This window comes from Portunus trituberculatus, chromosome 46, assembly GCF_017591435.1.
Source record: "Portunus trituberculatus isolate SZX2019 chromosome 46, ASM1759143v1, whole genome shotgun sequence".
Classification (NCBI taxonomy): Eukaryota; Metazoa; Arthropoda; class Malacostraca; order Decapoda; family Portunidae; genus Portunus; species Portunus trituberculatus.
The window spans coordinates 22,402,903-22,420,538 of NC_059300.1; the positions used below are offsets into that span (position 1 = coordinate 22,402,903).

General features: G+C 41.4%; 1 protein-coding gene across 5 annotated transcripts in view; it reads left to right on the forward strand.

Annotated features, from left to right (window-relative positions):
- Positions 1–17,636, forward strand: part of LOC123519936 (histone-lysine N-methyltransferase PRDM9-like) — a 105,828-nt gene that overhangs the window by 57,590 nt on the left and 30,602 nt on the right. For all 5 annotated transcript variants that reach the window (XM_045281656.1, XM_045281654.1, XM_045281653.1 and 2 more), the window contains one exon: positions 17,439–17,595. In XM_045281656.1, the coding sequence (XP_045137591.1) occupies positions 17,439–17,595 (157 nt within the window). The remainder of the gene's footprint in view (positions 1–17,438; positions 17,596–17,636) is intronic.

Sequence of the window (17,636 nt, forward strand, 5' to 3'; positions counted from 1 at the left end):
AGTTAAGGCCCAAAATAAAGCTAGATTGGTTTGATGTAAAACACTACAAAGTATGGAGAAATGATAGAAAAAATAAAGGAGGTGGTGGTATAATGGTTTTTACTAAGGAAGATCTGATAGTGAAGGAGGTGAACTATAGTAAGAGAAATGAGGAAGTGATAAGTATGCTTATAACAGATGGTAAGAGGGACATTAATATTATAACAGTATACATACCACCCAGAAACAGTGCTTGGGAATATGAACAGTATCAAATGGTGATGAGAAATGAAGCAGGAACTCATCAGAAAGGATAGAGTGATGATAGTCGGGGACTTTAATTGTAAAGAAATAGTGTGGGAGGACTACGAAGTGGTGAACGGTGGTGAGTGGGCAGAGGAATTGTTAAATGTAGCAACAAACAACTTGATGACACAGTGGGTGAGATCACCAACAAGGTGCAGGGGACAAGATGTTGCAGCAAGGTTGGATTTGGTATTTACCAGGGGCATCTCTCTAAAAGAGGAAATTGAACATGAATGTCCCTTGGGGAAAAGTGATCATGATGTCCTAAGCTTTGAGCTGGATACAGAATTAAGCACGAATAAGATTGTGGAACGCAGGGAGAAAAAATTTAATTATATTAGGGCAAATTATAACCATATAAGGGAGTTTTTTAATGAAATTGACTGGTCTGTGGTATACCAGGAAAAGGATATGCAATTGAAATACGATAAATTTATGGATTTATATAACTCTGCTGTGAAAAGTTTGTGCCATATCACAGAAAGAGGACTTTAAATAATAAACAGTGGTTTAATAGAAATTGTGAAGAAGTAAAAAACAACAAAGAAAAAGCATGGAAGAAACTTAAGAAAAACAGTGATGTGTTATCAAGAGAAGTTTACAAAACAGCAAGGAATAGATATGTTGAAGTAAGGAGAACAGCACAGAAGGAATATGAACAGAGGGTGGTGGAAAACTGTGATAGTGACCCAAAAATGTTTTACAAATTCATAAATGGAAAACTAAATATAAGGGAGGCAATAGAAAAGGTAAAAAATAGGGAAGAAGTATATGAGGATGCTAGAGATATAGCTGAAATTTTGAACGACAACTTTTGCAAAGTGTTTACAAAGGAGGAGCATTTTATAGGAGAAAGGCCTACAGAAATAAAGCAAATGCAGGACATCATGGTTACTAAGGAAGATGTAAGGAAAATTGTAAGCAATTTGGATATTAATAAATCAATGGGGCCTGATGGCATATCTGGGAGGTTGCTAAAAGAATGTAAGGATCAATTGTTGAACTACATATTTGATATTGTGGAAACCTCCATATAAACAGGAATAGTCCCAAAAAAGTGGAAAAGAGCTGACATTGTGCCTATGTATAAGAATGGTAGTAGAACGGAACCGCTAAATTATAGACCAGTATCGTTGACTAGTATATTGTGCAAGGTATGTGAAGAAGTAATTAAAGCTAAGTGGAGTGAATATCTAGAAAGTGAAAACATTCTGAGTGAAAGACAGTTTGATTTCAGAAAAGGAAGATCGTGCGTATCCAATTTATTATGTTTTTATTCAAGAGTGACTGACATACTACAACATAGAGAGGGGTGGGTGGATGCTATCTACCTGGACTTGAGAAAGGCCTTTGATAAAGTACCACATAATAGACTGATGTGGAAACTAAAGAAGATTGGAGGAGTAAATGATAAACTAGCAAAATGGATGGAAAATTACTTAGTGGGAAGAGAAATGAAAACAGTGGTGAGAGGAAGGAAGTCCAAGTGGAAGAAGGTAACCAGTGGAGTTCCACAAGGGTCAGTGCTTGGTTCCATGATGTTTTTGATTTATGTTAATGATATGCCAGTAGGAATTGACAGTTACATGAACATGTTTGCGGACGATACTAAAATTATGAGGAGAGTAAAGAATGTGGAAGATTGTAACAAGTTACAGGAAGATCTTGATAAAATATATAAGTGGAGCAAAGAGTGGCAGATGGAATTTAATATAGACAAGAGCCATGTTATGAAAATGGGAAGAAGTAGATACAGACCAAACAGGGATTACAGGCTGGGTGATGAAAAATTTAAAGAGACCAATGAGGAGAAAGACTTAGGAGTAACCGTGCAAAACACTTTGTAACCGGAGAAACACATTAACCCGTAAAGTCCGACAGGCCTTAAATAGGGCTGCATTGCACACTTCCGACAGTCCTTAAATGGGGCAGCTATTTTGAGCGCTAATAAAACCGCTAGCATTGGTAGCGCTGCTATATTTGGTCATGACGAGGCCTATGGTAGTACTGTCGGCTCCCAGGAAGCACAGCTAGCCAGCAAAGGGGGTGAAGAGAGAGGTAGCTAGCTGAAGAGAAAGTGGGTGGGAAGAGAAGGGGTGAAGGAAAGTAAGAGAGAGATAGATGGTGGGCTTGACCACCTTGCTAATTTTAGGCTCTACCCAGCTAGTCTAAAATTTCTGTGAGGTGCGTGAGCGTCTGTCGCGGTGATAATTATTACGTGTTCGTGACTTATTTAAGGAACTATTATTTACAACTATGGCTACTGGTGCTAAGAGGAAGCTAAAGTTTAGTGATAAAAGTGATAGACAAGGCGGACAAGACAGAAAGTGCACAGGTTGGAGGTAGATCCCGAGCTATTGTGACAACATCGTCACCCACGCTGATAAAACATACAAACTATAATCAGCCAATATGGTGAAAACACAAAAACATGTGAAAACACATAAAACATGAGCAGTGCCTTACATTATGTAAGAATACACATAAAAGCACCTGAGTTGGACACAATCTTCTCCAATTATCGGTTATTATTCTGAGACAACCATAGTGAGTAAAGCAATAAAAACTTGTAGGATGATGCATTGTCATGTCTACTAACAGCAGATTTTTTTCCAGAGTAATTTATAAGAGTAATTTATAAGAGTTTATGGTAATTGCGGTAATGAGAGGGTGCGAATTTTGCGGCCATCGGTCTTAGCGGGTTAACAAGATATTTGGGAAAACATATAACATGCTTCAAAATATTGGCCTTGCATTCCACTACCTAGATGAAGGAATGATGAAGAAGATATTATGTACCTTGATAAGATCCCAGTTAGAATATGCAGCTTGTGTCTGGTCACTGCATATGAAGAAAAATGTGAAGAAGGTGGCAAGGGTACAGAGGCTGGCAACAAGGATGGTACTGGGACTCAGGGAGTTAAACTATGAGGAAAGACTGAGGAAACTGGGGCTGACCACATTAGAAGAGAGAAGAACAAAAGTAGACATGATAACTATGTATAAATTGATGAACAAGATTGACATATTGGACAGAGAGTTGATAAAGGTAACCATAAGTAATCATCTCTGGGGACATGGAAAAAAAATTGATAAAAGATATGTCTAAATGACGTGAGAAAATACAGTTTCCCGCATCGTAGTATTAATAAGTGGAATAAACTGAGCAGTGATGTCGTTGACGCGGTGTGTGTCAATCAGATGAAAGAGAGATATGACAGGAGTGGACAAGGAGACAGGACACAGAGAGCTTAGCTCGGGCCCTGTAATACACAAATAGGTAAATACAAATAGGTAAATACACACACACACACCTGGTGGTGGAGTGGTAGCATGCTTGACTCACAATTGAGAGCCTGAGTTTGATTCTTGGAACAGGTCAGAGGTCATTTTGGAAAAACTTGTATTCAAGTGTGTGGCCCCTGTTCATGTAGCTGTGATTAAGTACCTGGTGTAAGTAAGAAGTTGTGACCAACCACTGGGTAGGAGAAACAAACTCTGAAACAAACAAATACACATGGGGTGGCCTGGGCCTAGGTTACTAGGCTGATTTGGCACTATAAATAGCTGCTACGCCTTGGGATATCAGATGCCACCAGATGTATGAATGTTAGTACAGTATGAACGGTCATCTTGCGTAATATAGTCTCGCGAATTTAGCATCTGATTTCAAATTTGTTCTGCCATCTAGCGGTGGTAAATGAACATCTGATGTGCATAGGCTGGGGCGCCAGTTTAATGGTTGGCCTAGGTCGGTCACATCAGGGCAGAAGCTGGGTCAACAACAATTTTGCGATTTTGTTGTGTTGTGGTGCATATTTACTTTTGTTGTTAAAGTAGAATAACTTGAAATAACAAGGAACATGTGTTCTGTGAGTGGTAGTGGCGGAAATCGTGGTGGAAACTCTGGTGAAAAAACTGGTGGACGTGAGAAGCGTGAATATCGAAAGGAGTGAAGCTCAGAAAATATACTCTCAGGAAAAGAAAGAAATGGTTCAGATGATGAACAATGGTGCAAGAACATGTGACATAATGCGTAAGTTTAACTGTCCTGAATCAACAGTATCAGTGCGAAAAAATAAAGAAAACTTGGCTGCTTGTGAATGTGTTTTCTTGGTTTCCTCAGAGCACACAGGCTGATACTTCATAGCGCAACAGATTGCTTGCAATCATGGAACATTACCTAAATGAATGGGTAATCAGAAGGGATCGAGAGAAGGGTGATCTTTCTGGTGCAATAAGATCACAAGAGGCTGTACTTTGATTCAGTGTGGAAGAAAAAATGTTAATAATTTTGCGGCTTCTGTAGGCTGGCTAGCAGCATTTAAGAAAAGATATGAAGTTAAGTATGCCCTGAAGCATGGTGAAAGCAGATCAGCAGATGAGGAAGCAGCCAGAACTTAAGAAATTTTTCAACGTCTTGTGACTAAAGGCGGTTACAGCCGTGACCAGATTTTTAACTGTGATGAAACTGGGATTTACTGGAAGCGGGCACCAAAATCAATCATCGAAGAATGAAAGACAAGCTAGGTGTGAAGTTCCAAGGACCGATTACTGTTTTATTCACAGCTAATGCAAGTGGCGACTGTTTGATGAAGCCCCAAGTCATCTATCGCTCTGCTAAGCCTAGAGCATACAGGAATTGCAATATGAACCAGCTTAGTGTTTATTGGGCCAGTAATAAGAAGGCTTGGGTCACGTCGGCACTGTGCACTGACTGGTTCGACAATCATTTTGTCCCTGATGCCCACAGTTATTGCAAGAGGAAGAATTTAGATTTCAAGATGCTGCTATGTATGGATAATGCTCTGGGGCATGGTAAATTCCTAATAGGGCGTCATCCTAATGTAGAAGTTATCTTCCTGAATACAACATCACTTCTACAGCCTCTTGATAAAGAGTTCATCTGCAACGTCAAGCTCTTTTATTATCAGTCTCTCTATGATGACATGCGTGTCAAGACTGACTCGCTGCAAGAACTAGAGAGGATTGAGGCTGAGCTAAGTGTACGTGACCAGGATGAGCCCGATGAAGATCGCCAGCACCAGTTTAGACCCACCATCATCTCAGAGAGAAGTGTTAACTGTGAACCAGTTTTGGAAAAACTACAACATTAAGGATGCTGTTGAGCATTGTGAAGGCCTGGCAGAAAATAAACAAAGCTACAGTGTTACACGCTTGGGAGTTTTTGTTAGGTGAGGTCGGAACAGCTGTGCATGAGTGCCAGCAGGAAGCCACCACACTCTGAGACTGTAGAAGCTGCAGTGATCCCTGCACCTGGCTTTTCGGCTGTGGAGGCTAGTGACTTGCAAGAAATTATTGGTATCCATCAAGAGGAGGCTACTATTGAGGAGATGCTTGAGGAAGATGAAGCTCAAGATGATCCTGAAGAGGATGGACAGCAGGAGCAAAATGTTCAGCCAGGCGAAGACAACTGGGCAACTGACGGAGATTCTCACCACCTTCTCACGGCTGACTGAACAACTGGAAGAATATGACAGGTGCCCATATCCACGCAGCATATTACAGCCATCTCTTGATCAAGTAATGAACATTTATAAAGACCTCTACATGTCTCGTGTTAATGCTGAAGTCACTGATCACAGGATACTTCAGTCAATCACAGGCTGCCAATGCTCTCTGGCTAAGAACAGCTGAACCAGGTGAAAATGAAGAGGATGTCGACGACCTGCTGGGCCTTTACAGGAAGATGACATTGCTCTGGATTTTGATGGCTTTGAAGCTGAGGTTGCACTCAGTGCTGGGGTGATGCACAAATAGTGGAGGAGAGCAAGTAGCCAGTAGTCACGGCTCTCCACCACTACCAGAGGACTCAAGCCAGTCACAGACTCTCGTAACGTAAGTAGAAAAATATTCTAACCTTTATTATTATGTTGAAAAGTGTTTAATATTGTTTATTAACATACAGATTATGCATAACTCGTTTATGTGAACAATTTTCAGCAAAATATTTTGTTTTTGGACGGTTATTTCGAGTTATAGGATGATCATGTACCATACCTAAGAACCAATTATGTTATTTACATGTATTTCAATATCGCTCATCTCGCGATTTTTCATCTCGTGGCCGATAGTCCAGTACCAATTTACCGCGAGATGACCAGTCTTACTGTATATAAGTATGTATAAGTAGGATAATATGTAGAATGATCAGCTCTGTACTAGCTCTACCTCCAAAAAAAAAAAAATAAATAAAAAAAAAAAATTATTATTACACACACACACACACACGAGACGCGGTAGAGGAAGGACGCAATACTGTTGCTCCCAAGAATCAGCTGATCTTCACTACCTTTGTTTGGGTTTACAGTGGCCTGGGCGAAAAGTGTGGACTCATTTTTTTTTCATGAATACAGCGTTAAATAATAATGAGTGAGAAAGATATTCCATCTAAATGCAGGTATGTGACAAGGGAAAGAATGAAAGCTGATGATGACAATGTTGGTGAGGGAGAAAGAGAATTTGAAGGCTTTGATACGGCACAAACTTCACTATTTGATAGAGTCTTGACTATCGAACGTAAATTAGATAAATTGATAAAGGAGAGTATGGGAATGAAAGAGAATGAAGAACAGGATAAAGAGCTCCAGAAATTGAAAGAAAGGATAAAAAGAGTGGAAGAAAACGAAACTAGGCTAAGAACCGAAAATAAAGAATTAAAAGTCCAAATAGCGAACTATAAGAAATTGATGGAAGAAGGACTCGGTAAAGCCGAGAAAGAAAATGAGAAGCTAAAAGATCTAGTTAACAAAGAAGAAGAAAGAGTAAAAGATGTGATTAAAAAAGAAGTACAAGCATGGAGAATCCAAGATAAGAAAGACAAGGAATCATTTCAAGAAGTATTTCAAGAAGTTAAAAGAAAGAGATGAAAATATGACAAGCAAAATGATAGGAGTCCTCAAGAAAAAAGAAAATTTAGTAAGAGAAATTGCAGAAAAAAAGAAGAGTGTAATTATTTTTGGACTGAAAGAAAAAAATGTTAAATATAGACCAAGAAGGGAAAAAGACAAAATGAAATCAGTAAAAGACCTACTAAAACATCTGAATGACGAGGATAGACAGAACTTAGAAGAGGAAGTAGAAGAAATCCATAGAATGGGACCATATCAAGAAGGAACAGTGAGACCAATTAAGATATTACTAAAATCACAAGCAGCAGCAGAAGAAGTACTATATAGAAAAACGAAACTCAGAGAAACAGAAGGTTGCAAAGATATATATATATATATAAAGAAAAATAGAAACGAGGAGGAAAGGAAGAGACACAATGAACTGGTGGCAGAAGCAAGAGAAAAAATAATGAAAGGTCAGAGGAGGAGAAGAAGGCATTTTTTTGGAGAATTATAGGAGACAGGATAAGGAAATGGTATATAAAAGAGAAAGAAGAGAAAAGAATGGAGCAAGTTTAACTAAAATGATAAGAACAAGAGATTAAAAATGATGTATACAAACATAGATGGGATTTTATCTAGTAAATTAGAATTAAGAGATTACATAAAGAAAGAAGAACCAGATATTGTATGCCTGGTGGAAACAAAGTTAAATGAGGCAATAAAAATAGACATAGATAAAAGGTATAATATATGGAGGAGAGACAGAGTGGGTAAAGGAGGAGGAGGAGTCATGATGATGTTAAGGAAGGAGATAGTGGTAAATCAAGTGGAGTTTGGGAAGGAAAATCAGAAATACTGTATGTTAAGATGCATATTAACAAAAGGAGTTAACAATCATTGGAACATATGTGCCACCAAAACAAACTCATGGACTAACCAAGAATATAGAGACATGATAGATGACACAATAAGGAGTCTTACAAGAATCATTAAGGAAAGGAGAAAAGTGATATTGGTAGGAGATTTCAACTGTAAGGAGGTAGACTGGGAAAATTATGAAAGTGGTATGGGGGAAGATGCCTGGGGAGATAGATTCCTGAACCTAATGATAGATAATTTGATGGTCCAAAGAGTAAAGGAAAACACAAGATTCAGAGGAAACGATGAGCTGGCAAGATTAGACCTAGTTTTTACAAGGGATATACCAATTAACGATGATATAAGATACAAGTGCCCATTGGGAAAGAGTGACCATGTAATATTAGAAATGGATATAGAAGAAGGAAAGGAAGATAGAGATGAATCATACAAAGGAGACCGATTAAATTACAGAAAGGCTGATATTGAGAATCTCAAGAACTATTTTAAAAACGTAAACTGGGAGGAGATGGAAAACTCATTAACGGTTCAAGAGAAATATAACTTATTTTTGGAAATATACAAAACTGGGGTCAGGGAATATGTTCCAAAATATAGACCTAAAGAAGAAGGAAAGAAAGATTGGTTTAATGCAAGATGTGCTAGGGCAAAGGAGAAACGAGATGGAGCATGGAAAAGGTGGAGAAGAAACAGAAATCCAGAAAATAAGGAAAACTTCAAAACAGCAAGAAATGAATATGCTAAGGTGAGAAAGGAAGAAGAAAAGAACTATGAAAAGGACATTGTCGAAAAATGTAAGGAACAACCAAAATTGTTCTACAGATTCATAAATGGAAAAATAAGACAAAAAGAAACAATAGAAAGGTTAAAAGGAGAAAATGGAATGGTGGAAGACCCAAAAAGTATGGCAGAACTGTTAAATAGTAAATTTCATGAGGTCTTTACTAAGGAATCCAAATTTGAAAGACCACAGGGTAATAGAGAGACTGTCTATATGAAAGAGATTAAAGTAACCAAGCTTGAAATAAAAAAGTTGATGACGGAATTGGATGAGGAAAAGGCAATGGGACCGGATGAAGTCTCAGGCAGAATACTGAAAGAATGTAGGGAAGAACTAGCAAGTCCAATATACAACATCATAAAATGCTCAATAGAAAATGGAACAGTGCCAGTGGAGTGGAAAAGAGCTGAGGTGGTTCCCATATATAAGAGCGGAAGGAAGGAAGAACCTTTAAATTACAGACCGGTATCACTAACTAGTGTAATATGCAAGATGTGTGAAAAAGTAATAAAGAAGCAATGGATTGAGTTTCTTGAAGACAACAAAATATTATCAAATAGCCAATTTGGTTTTAGAAAAGGTCGGTCATATGTGACAAATTTATTGAGTTTCTACTCTAGAATAGTTGATAAAGTACAAGAGAGAGAGGGATGGGTTGACTGTATTTATTTAGATCTAAAAAAGGCTTTTGATAAAGTGCCACATGAAAGATTACTATGGAAGTTAGAGGAGAAGGGTGGCTTAAAAGGAAGCACATTGAGATGGATGAAGAATTACTTAAGGGGGAGAGAAATAAGGACGATAGTTAAAGATATGAAGTCCAAGTGGAGAACAGTAGACAGCGGAGTGCCACAGGGGTCAGTATTGGCACCAATACTTTTTCTCGTATATATAAATGACATGCCAGAGGGAGTGAACAGCTACATAAATCTGTTTGCGGACGATGCGAAACTGTGCAGAGTCATTAAACAAAAAGAGGATTGTGAAATACTACAGGAAGACTTAAACAAGATCTGGAAATGGAGCAAAAAATGGGAGATGGAATTCAATGTGGACAAAAGCCATGTCATGGAAATGGGAAAAAGTGAAAGACGACCAGTGGGAATCTATAAGATGGGAGATGGAGTAGAACTGGAGAAAGTTAAAAAGGAAAAGGACTTAGGAGTGATGATGGAAGAAAACAATCAACCCGTAAGCCATATTGATAGAATTTTTAGAGAAACATATAATTTGCTAAGGAATATTGGAATAGCATTTCACTACATGGACAAAGAAATGATGAAGAAATTGATAAGTACTATAATAAGACCTAGATTGGAATATGCAGGAGTAGTGTGGACCCCTCATAAAAAGAAGACTACAAAAAAATATTTTACACACATGGATTGGAGTGCCTTTGATAAAGCAACCACAGTTGATAAAAAATGGGACTTGCTCCTTAGAATTTATAATGATGGGGTAAGACAAAATTTGCCAAGAGTGAACAGGAGAGAAATGAGAAGTGATTGGTTTGATAGGAAGTGTATGGAGGCAAAAGGCAAGAGGGTCTGAATGTGGAATAAATGGAGAAAGAAAAAAAGACCAGACCTGTGAGAAGATTATAAAAATGCCAGAAATGATTGCATTAGATTATGCAGAGAAGTAAAAAGAAACTATGAGAAGCATATTTTGGAAAAATAAGGACGAAACAAAATTGTTTTACTGATTTCTGAACAATAAATTAAGAAACAAAGAAGAGATAAGCAAGCTGGAAGTGAACAAACTGGAATACATAAAGCCTGCAGAAATGGCAGAGGTTATGAATAATTGTTTCCAGAAAGTTTTCACCAGGCAGGATGATTTTAATGATTGTGAGAAGACAAATATGATTTGCAACAACGTGGATGAGATCCATATATCTGTTGATAGAGTGAAGAAAATGTTGAATGAATTAGATGTAAGAAAGGCACATGGACTGTACGGTGTTGAAGGAATGTAGCAATGAGTTAAGTGCCAGAATATACAATATGATAAATTGTTCTCTGAGAGAAGGCAAAGTCTCTGCAGATTGGAAAAGTGCTTATATAGTTCCAATTTACAAAGGTGGTAAGAGGGAGGATCCAATGAATTATAGACCTATATATCATTGACAAGTGTGGTGGCAAAGATATTTGAAAAGGCAGTCAAAGACAATTGGATGGAGTATTTTGAGACCAATAATTTGATAGTGATAAACAATTTGGCTTTCAGAAGGGACATTCATATACAATTAACTTAATATGTTTCTATTCAAGAGTTATTGATTTAATACAAGAAAGAGATTAATGGGCTGATTGTGTTTACTTGAATCTGAAGAAAGTGTTCGACAAAGTTCCATGCAAAAGATTTGTGTAGAAACTCAATAGGAGAAAGAGGTGTTGGAGGAAGATTGCTAGTATGGGTGGAAGATTTTTCTGAAGGACAGGGAGATGAGGGCTGTCATTAATGACAAAACATCTACATTTAAGAGCTTACAGTTGAGTTCCTCAGGGATCAGTTTTGGCTCTAGTAATGTTTGTAATATACATAAATGATATAACTGAAGAGGTAGAAAGATACACAAGTCTATTTGCTGATGATGCAAAGATCCTGAATCAGGTGAAGGAAAATGAGGACTGTGGCTTGCTCCAAGAGGACTTCAAACAAAATCTACAGATGGAGTAAGAAATGTAAAATGGAGTTCAATGCAAAAAAATGTAGCATAATGGAATTTGAGAAAAGCAAAAATAGACCAATCAAAATTTTTAAGTTGGGAGAAGAAAACATTCAGAAAAGAAACACAAAGAAAGACTTACGAGTACAGGCAACCCTCGTTTAATGGAGGGGTTACATTCCTAAAAACACTTTGTTAAGCAAAACTTTGTTAAGCGAGCCGATTATAACAAGTTTAACCCCTGATTTGAACTTTCATTGAGAGTAAGCAAAGCGAGAGTGCATCATAATACAGTAAAAGGTTTAATGAAAGTAAAAATTATGAAGTTAAACATTTAGGTAGTTTAATTTAAGTCATTATAATGTACACTAATGTATGTATGTATGTAACTTTATAATGTTGATGATCTTAACTTTATGAAGGGAGGAAGAGTGAAATGGGAAAGACACTAACCGGCAACCTGTGGAATGTAAACAAAGTGTGCATCATTGTACTGCATAAAAAACTTATGTACCACATTTCCATAAGGCTTTCCATTTTATTCATTGTAGAGTCATGAGTTCAGGTGGTTCTTTTAGCTTGCAAGAAAGATACGGTCTCACCAGCCTTCTTAATAGAGTCTGCTGACTTGAAAATAGAGACAGTATAATATGGAGTCAAGATAGTGGCTAGCACTGCTATAGTTTTCTGGCCTCTCTCGTGTCTGTGAATAATATCTAGCTTCACTTGGAGAGTAAGAGACTTCCTGGTCTTCTTACGAACACTAGGCCAATTGCAGGGCATTTTGGTGGTAAGTTGAGCTAGGGAAGACAAGCTGCTGCTGACGCTGTTATGTTTTGACTGGGGAGTGAGTGTTGCGCGTGTTGTCCACGAAAGGCTTGATCTTGATCTTTATTCTATAGGTGTCCCAGGTTTTTTCCTGAGGCAGGCCTTAGTACCAGCAGCTCCTGGTGTATTCAAAAGCCTGTCAGCTTGCGTGATATGGTGGGGCTTTTAAATTTGGAAAAAAATTACCTGGATAAAACTTCGTTAAAGCGAGTTTGGTGTTCGTTAAACGAGCAGATGGTAGTAAAATGAAACCTTCGTTGTAGCGAAATTTCGTTGTGTGAACCTTCGTTAAACGGGGGTTGCCTGTGCCTTATTTGATGGCTCATAAGGTGCAGAGGCTAGGGCAAGCGGGGCCAATTGGTGCCGGGGATCATGAGGTTGAGATGGTACTGGCGTCTGCCACAGATCCAACAACAGGTGACTGCCATGCTGCTGTTCCTGGCACAGGGAAGGCAGTGCATGGTGCCCTTGGTACTTTTTGTGCTGTTTACGGGGGTGGGGTTGGCGACAGCCATTGGTTTACCATGTCCAGCGGCTACCACACTATCCGAAATATGTAGGTCGGTAATTGCCATACAGCTCCCATGCCTGGCAGCCAGACTCCTATCTGGGATATTGATGGTGGCATCTGCCATACGGCGCCCATGCCTGGCGGCAAGCCTCTTATCTCCTCCCGTGGTTTTATCTGCGGTTCAGGTAAGGAAATGTTTGGTGCTCCTGGTACCTTTGGCAGTGTTTATGGGGGGTGGGGTTGGCGACAGCCATCGGTCTACCATGCCCAGTGGTCACCCCACTACCCAGGAAATGGAGGTTGACGTCTGCCATACAGCTCCCATGCCTGGCGGCCAGACTCTTTTCCAGGATGTTGAGGCTGGCGTCTGCCATACAGCTCCCATGCCTAGCGGCCAGCTCACCTGGAGCTGGCCACCACCGTCATGGCCGGCATCGACATCACTATTTATAATGACCATATGAACACTGCCACCTCTCCGATCTTCCTCACCACTGCCACTAAGCGAGTGCTTGCTTCACGATTCAGAGCAAGCCATAAGATGCCTCGCACTAACCAGGATGACAACCATCACTGAGAGGAGGTATGGGCTTCCTTCCTGCTCCATGCTACCACACCACTGGGTCGAGGGTGTTTGCCAAACCCTTCCACATCTCACAGGCTCCATGCCTCTAACCTTGGTAAGTACCTCCTTGAAGGGAAAAACCCGTTCACTGGGGAATGGCTTGGCACTCGTCACTGTGTGGGAGCACAACATCTCCAAGGTGGCACTCCTCCAGGAGTCCCACTTCTGTCTAGGGAACTGGGAGGTGACCTGCTGAAGGGCTGACAGCGATGTGGACACCTACAACTACACCAAGGTGGGGCCATTTGACCATGACACAGACTTCAGTGAGATAATGGAGGGCCTCAGACCCCTTGACAGTGGTGACATAGTTGTGGCGTCTTAGATTGTCCCACACTGCCTTTCCAGGTATGCCATGGGGAAGTGGTTTTGCCTAAAGGTAGGTGTTATATATCCACCAGGATAGCCATCCTCCAGCTGGTGTATTGGGCCCAGCTATACCTCCTGCCAATGCTCTGCTGTCCCGGCTGCCAGAAGATTGGTTACTCCATCAATACCTGCAGGTCAGCCACACGGTGCTCTTGCTGTAGTGGTCCCCACCCCTACAGCCAACAGGATGTCACCTGCACCAGACAACACCACTCCTTCCAATGTGGTGGACCCCCACAGACCTCAGTTGGATTACTGCCCATTCAATCAAAAAGCCCAGCAGCTCTACACCTCCCTCACACAGAATCACACTCACTCCATATCAACATGAAGCTGAGAGGACTGCAGTGGAACAAACCTTAGGCATCCTGCAGACCACCACCACCTTCCACCCTGGTACACATGGCCCTGCCTTCTGCTGCCACACTAGTCCATCCTGAGGTCTTCTACTTGGCTGTCACTGGAGGGAACCACTTTTCAGTGCTGACCGATCTCCATAAAGAAGAGGAGGTAGATCCTCTCCAGGAAATATTTATCACCTCAGCACCCATCATGACCTAGCACAGATGCTCCAGACAATTGCAGACCAGCCAGCATCCTAAGCACCCATCCTCCCAGGTCACACCAACTGCACCCTACCAAGAATTGGAGCTGTAGCAGTCCACCACCACTGCTGAGGTACACCAGCCACAGGACAACCTGTTAGAGCAACGGCACCCCAGGATGTCTACCCATGCTACCCACTCGACTCGTGCTGCCCTGCTGCCACACGTCAACCACCACCCCATGCCTCCACATCAGGATTCACTCCATGACAACACTACTCGTACACCTGCTAAGGACTTCCTCCTCTCTGGCCTTCTTACCCCCCTGCAGAAGGGCTGTGACCCCTACCAGAAGGGATCATCCCTACTAAAGATACTCATGGCACTCTGGCCCACTCTCTCCATATTCCTATAATGACCCTCACCCTTATGTTATGGAATGCCAGGTCCCTCCCTCAGAAGTCCCAAGAGCTCCAGAAACATTTTAAAGAGACGCTCCCTACCATCCTCAGAGTTTGTGAGACATGGCACGTCTCACACCACACCTCACTCTGCGCCTACGTGGCTACCACATTATGAGACAGGACCATCCCCAGGGTTGCGGCAGTGGCATCCTACTTGTCCTCTGTGACTCACTTACCCACTTGCCACTCACCCTTCCACCATGGCCGGGAGGGCACATGGAAATTGCCTCTGCCAGGGTCTGCCTTCCAAGTGGGTGGTTCACCGAAGCAGTATGCTACAACCCAGGTGGGACTACACATTGGAAGCTGGGACACTACTTCTCCCTGCCCTCCCCAGTCATCATAATGGGTGACGTCATTGCCCACCACTCATGCTGGGACACACACCTCTCTCCACATCAGAGGAACCAAGTGGGAAATGCTCTCTTCCAAGTGGTAATGGACTCACCTCCGCCTGTCTCTCCTCAGCACACCAGGACTCGCCACAAGGTATGATCCCCACACTGGTACCTCCTCAGTGCTAGATATCTTCCTTGGCAGTCCACTATTCTCTGTTGCCTTTTATACCACCGATCCATACATCGGGAGTGACCTCCTTCTCCCAGGTCACCCCAACACAACACCCAGGATGCCTACTGAGATGGTACGTTAGGCCCACTGGGTGACCTGCCTACCAAACAGCTTTAGCCTCACCTCCACCCTACCTCTTGAGGAAGCTGCAGAGACCTTTGCCAGGATCTTGGAGGCTGCTGGCTAAACAGCCTTCTGTCTCACCACTCACCGCAGTCCCTGTCAACCTGGCAAGCCATGGTGGACTGATGAAAATGCTCAGGCAGTGTGAAATCACCATAGAACCTGGAACAAATGGTGCAGAACCTCCACCCTACAGGTTGGCACAGATTACCACTGCCTGGATGCCATCTGTGCCAGGGTCATCCTTCAGGCCAAAAGAAAAGCCTGGAACTTCTATTGTTCTTCACTCTCCTCCTCGTTCACCTGAAGAACATGGGACTTCATCCATGCCATGGAAGAGGCCAAGATATGCTCCCCCATCCCCATCCAAGACCCAAATGGACAACCACTCTGTGAACCCCAGAAGGCAGAAGCTCTGGCCAGCCACTACCACCAAAAAATAGGCCCTCCTCATGACCTCCACCCACCTTCAGACCTCACTTCAGCCATCACCACAGCCATCATCTCTTCTGGGGCTCAGGAACTAACACAACCCTTCACCTTACACAAGATGGCTTCAGCTCTGAGATCCCTCAAGGCAGGCAAGTCACCAGGTCCTGACTATATCCCATATGAGTTCCTCATCCACTCTCTGTCCTCATTCCAAGCCTCCCTCCTCTAGCTCTGCAACATCAGCTAATTCAATAGAAACTTTGCTACTTGTTGGAAGTCCTCCATTGTCATCCCCATCCCCAAACCTGGCAAGAATCCCTCACACTGTGAGATTTTTTCATAGCATCCTCTGCATTGCATCAATAGGCAGCACCTCAGTTTCGTCATCTGCGTTACTGATAGTGACACTCATTTCTTCCTTGCCAGTAAAGGCATGCATGCATTGTTTTGAAGATATAGGCAACCATTCAGATTATGCTGTTGTTTCCATTTCTTTTAGAGTTTGAATCATTTCCATTTGGTGCTTGAACTTCTTCATCAGGCTCTTCATCTGTTTCAGAATCACTTTCTTCGGAGAGATCATCACCTGGATCATCTGAATTACTGACAAAAAAATCTGAATCATCTGAATCATCAGATGAAGTATGTGATTGTCCTCAGTAAAAGACAGCCAGGTTCATTTCTGTTGAGAGGGAAAAAAGACATTATTATTGGTTTTCCAATGCACAGTTTATCAAAATTTAAGTTATTGTATCAATACTAACTCAAATATCCATCATAAAACTACACCAAATAGTGGAACATGAATATATCATCATATGCTATAACCCATGCCTGGCACACTGGTGTACCAATACGCAATAGAAGGGAAAAAAATTACTGGTCCACGATTTGGTATATATTTGTACCATGGATTTTTACGCTCTATACTACAGGCCATACTCTCACAATGATACATACCTCCTCTCTCTGCAAAAGTCCAACGGACACTGGAGTGGTCGGGTAATGAAGGCTACGCGGTGTGGGCGAGTGTGCTGAGTTGCCACACAGTTAACGTGTTAAGGGAGGAACGGTGTGGCTTCCGGCCACATAGAAGTGCCCTGGATGAACTGGATGAAATTGAATACCGCATCTACAACACTTACCGCCATCATCAAGTCATGCTTGCCCTCTTCTTGGATCAGCATTGGATGGGCATCCAGGGACCCACTCTTACCTGGCTCCGAGACTTCCTAACTGGTCACTCTTTTCATGTCGCTATGGGTGCCTCCATTCCTAATCCCTGTTTATGGCTGGGTTGAAACCTGAGTTTACAATAACACACTGTGTACTGGCTAACTATCATGTTTCCATGTTTTCATTTCTTGTTTCTTCTTATATTACTTTTTGATGTAGGTATCCCACACATATAAATGTCTTATTGAAAAGTGTTTGATTCTACTCTCCCTTTACAATTAAATAACCTTAGCTATTAGTTAATATCAACCCTTGTGTCCTGCAGGTGTCCTACATGTGAAAATGATAGTGACAGTCTTACCCGCTTCCTAGACCACCTGATAACTGGTCCATGCATGTTTAGGTGCCCTGACTGCCAGCTGGTATACATCTCATTGGACAAACTCAAGAAGCACCGTGCCTCTCTTCACCCATCACTTGAGGTGAGGTTTAATTTCATGGTTTCTGTTCTGAGTTATCTTAG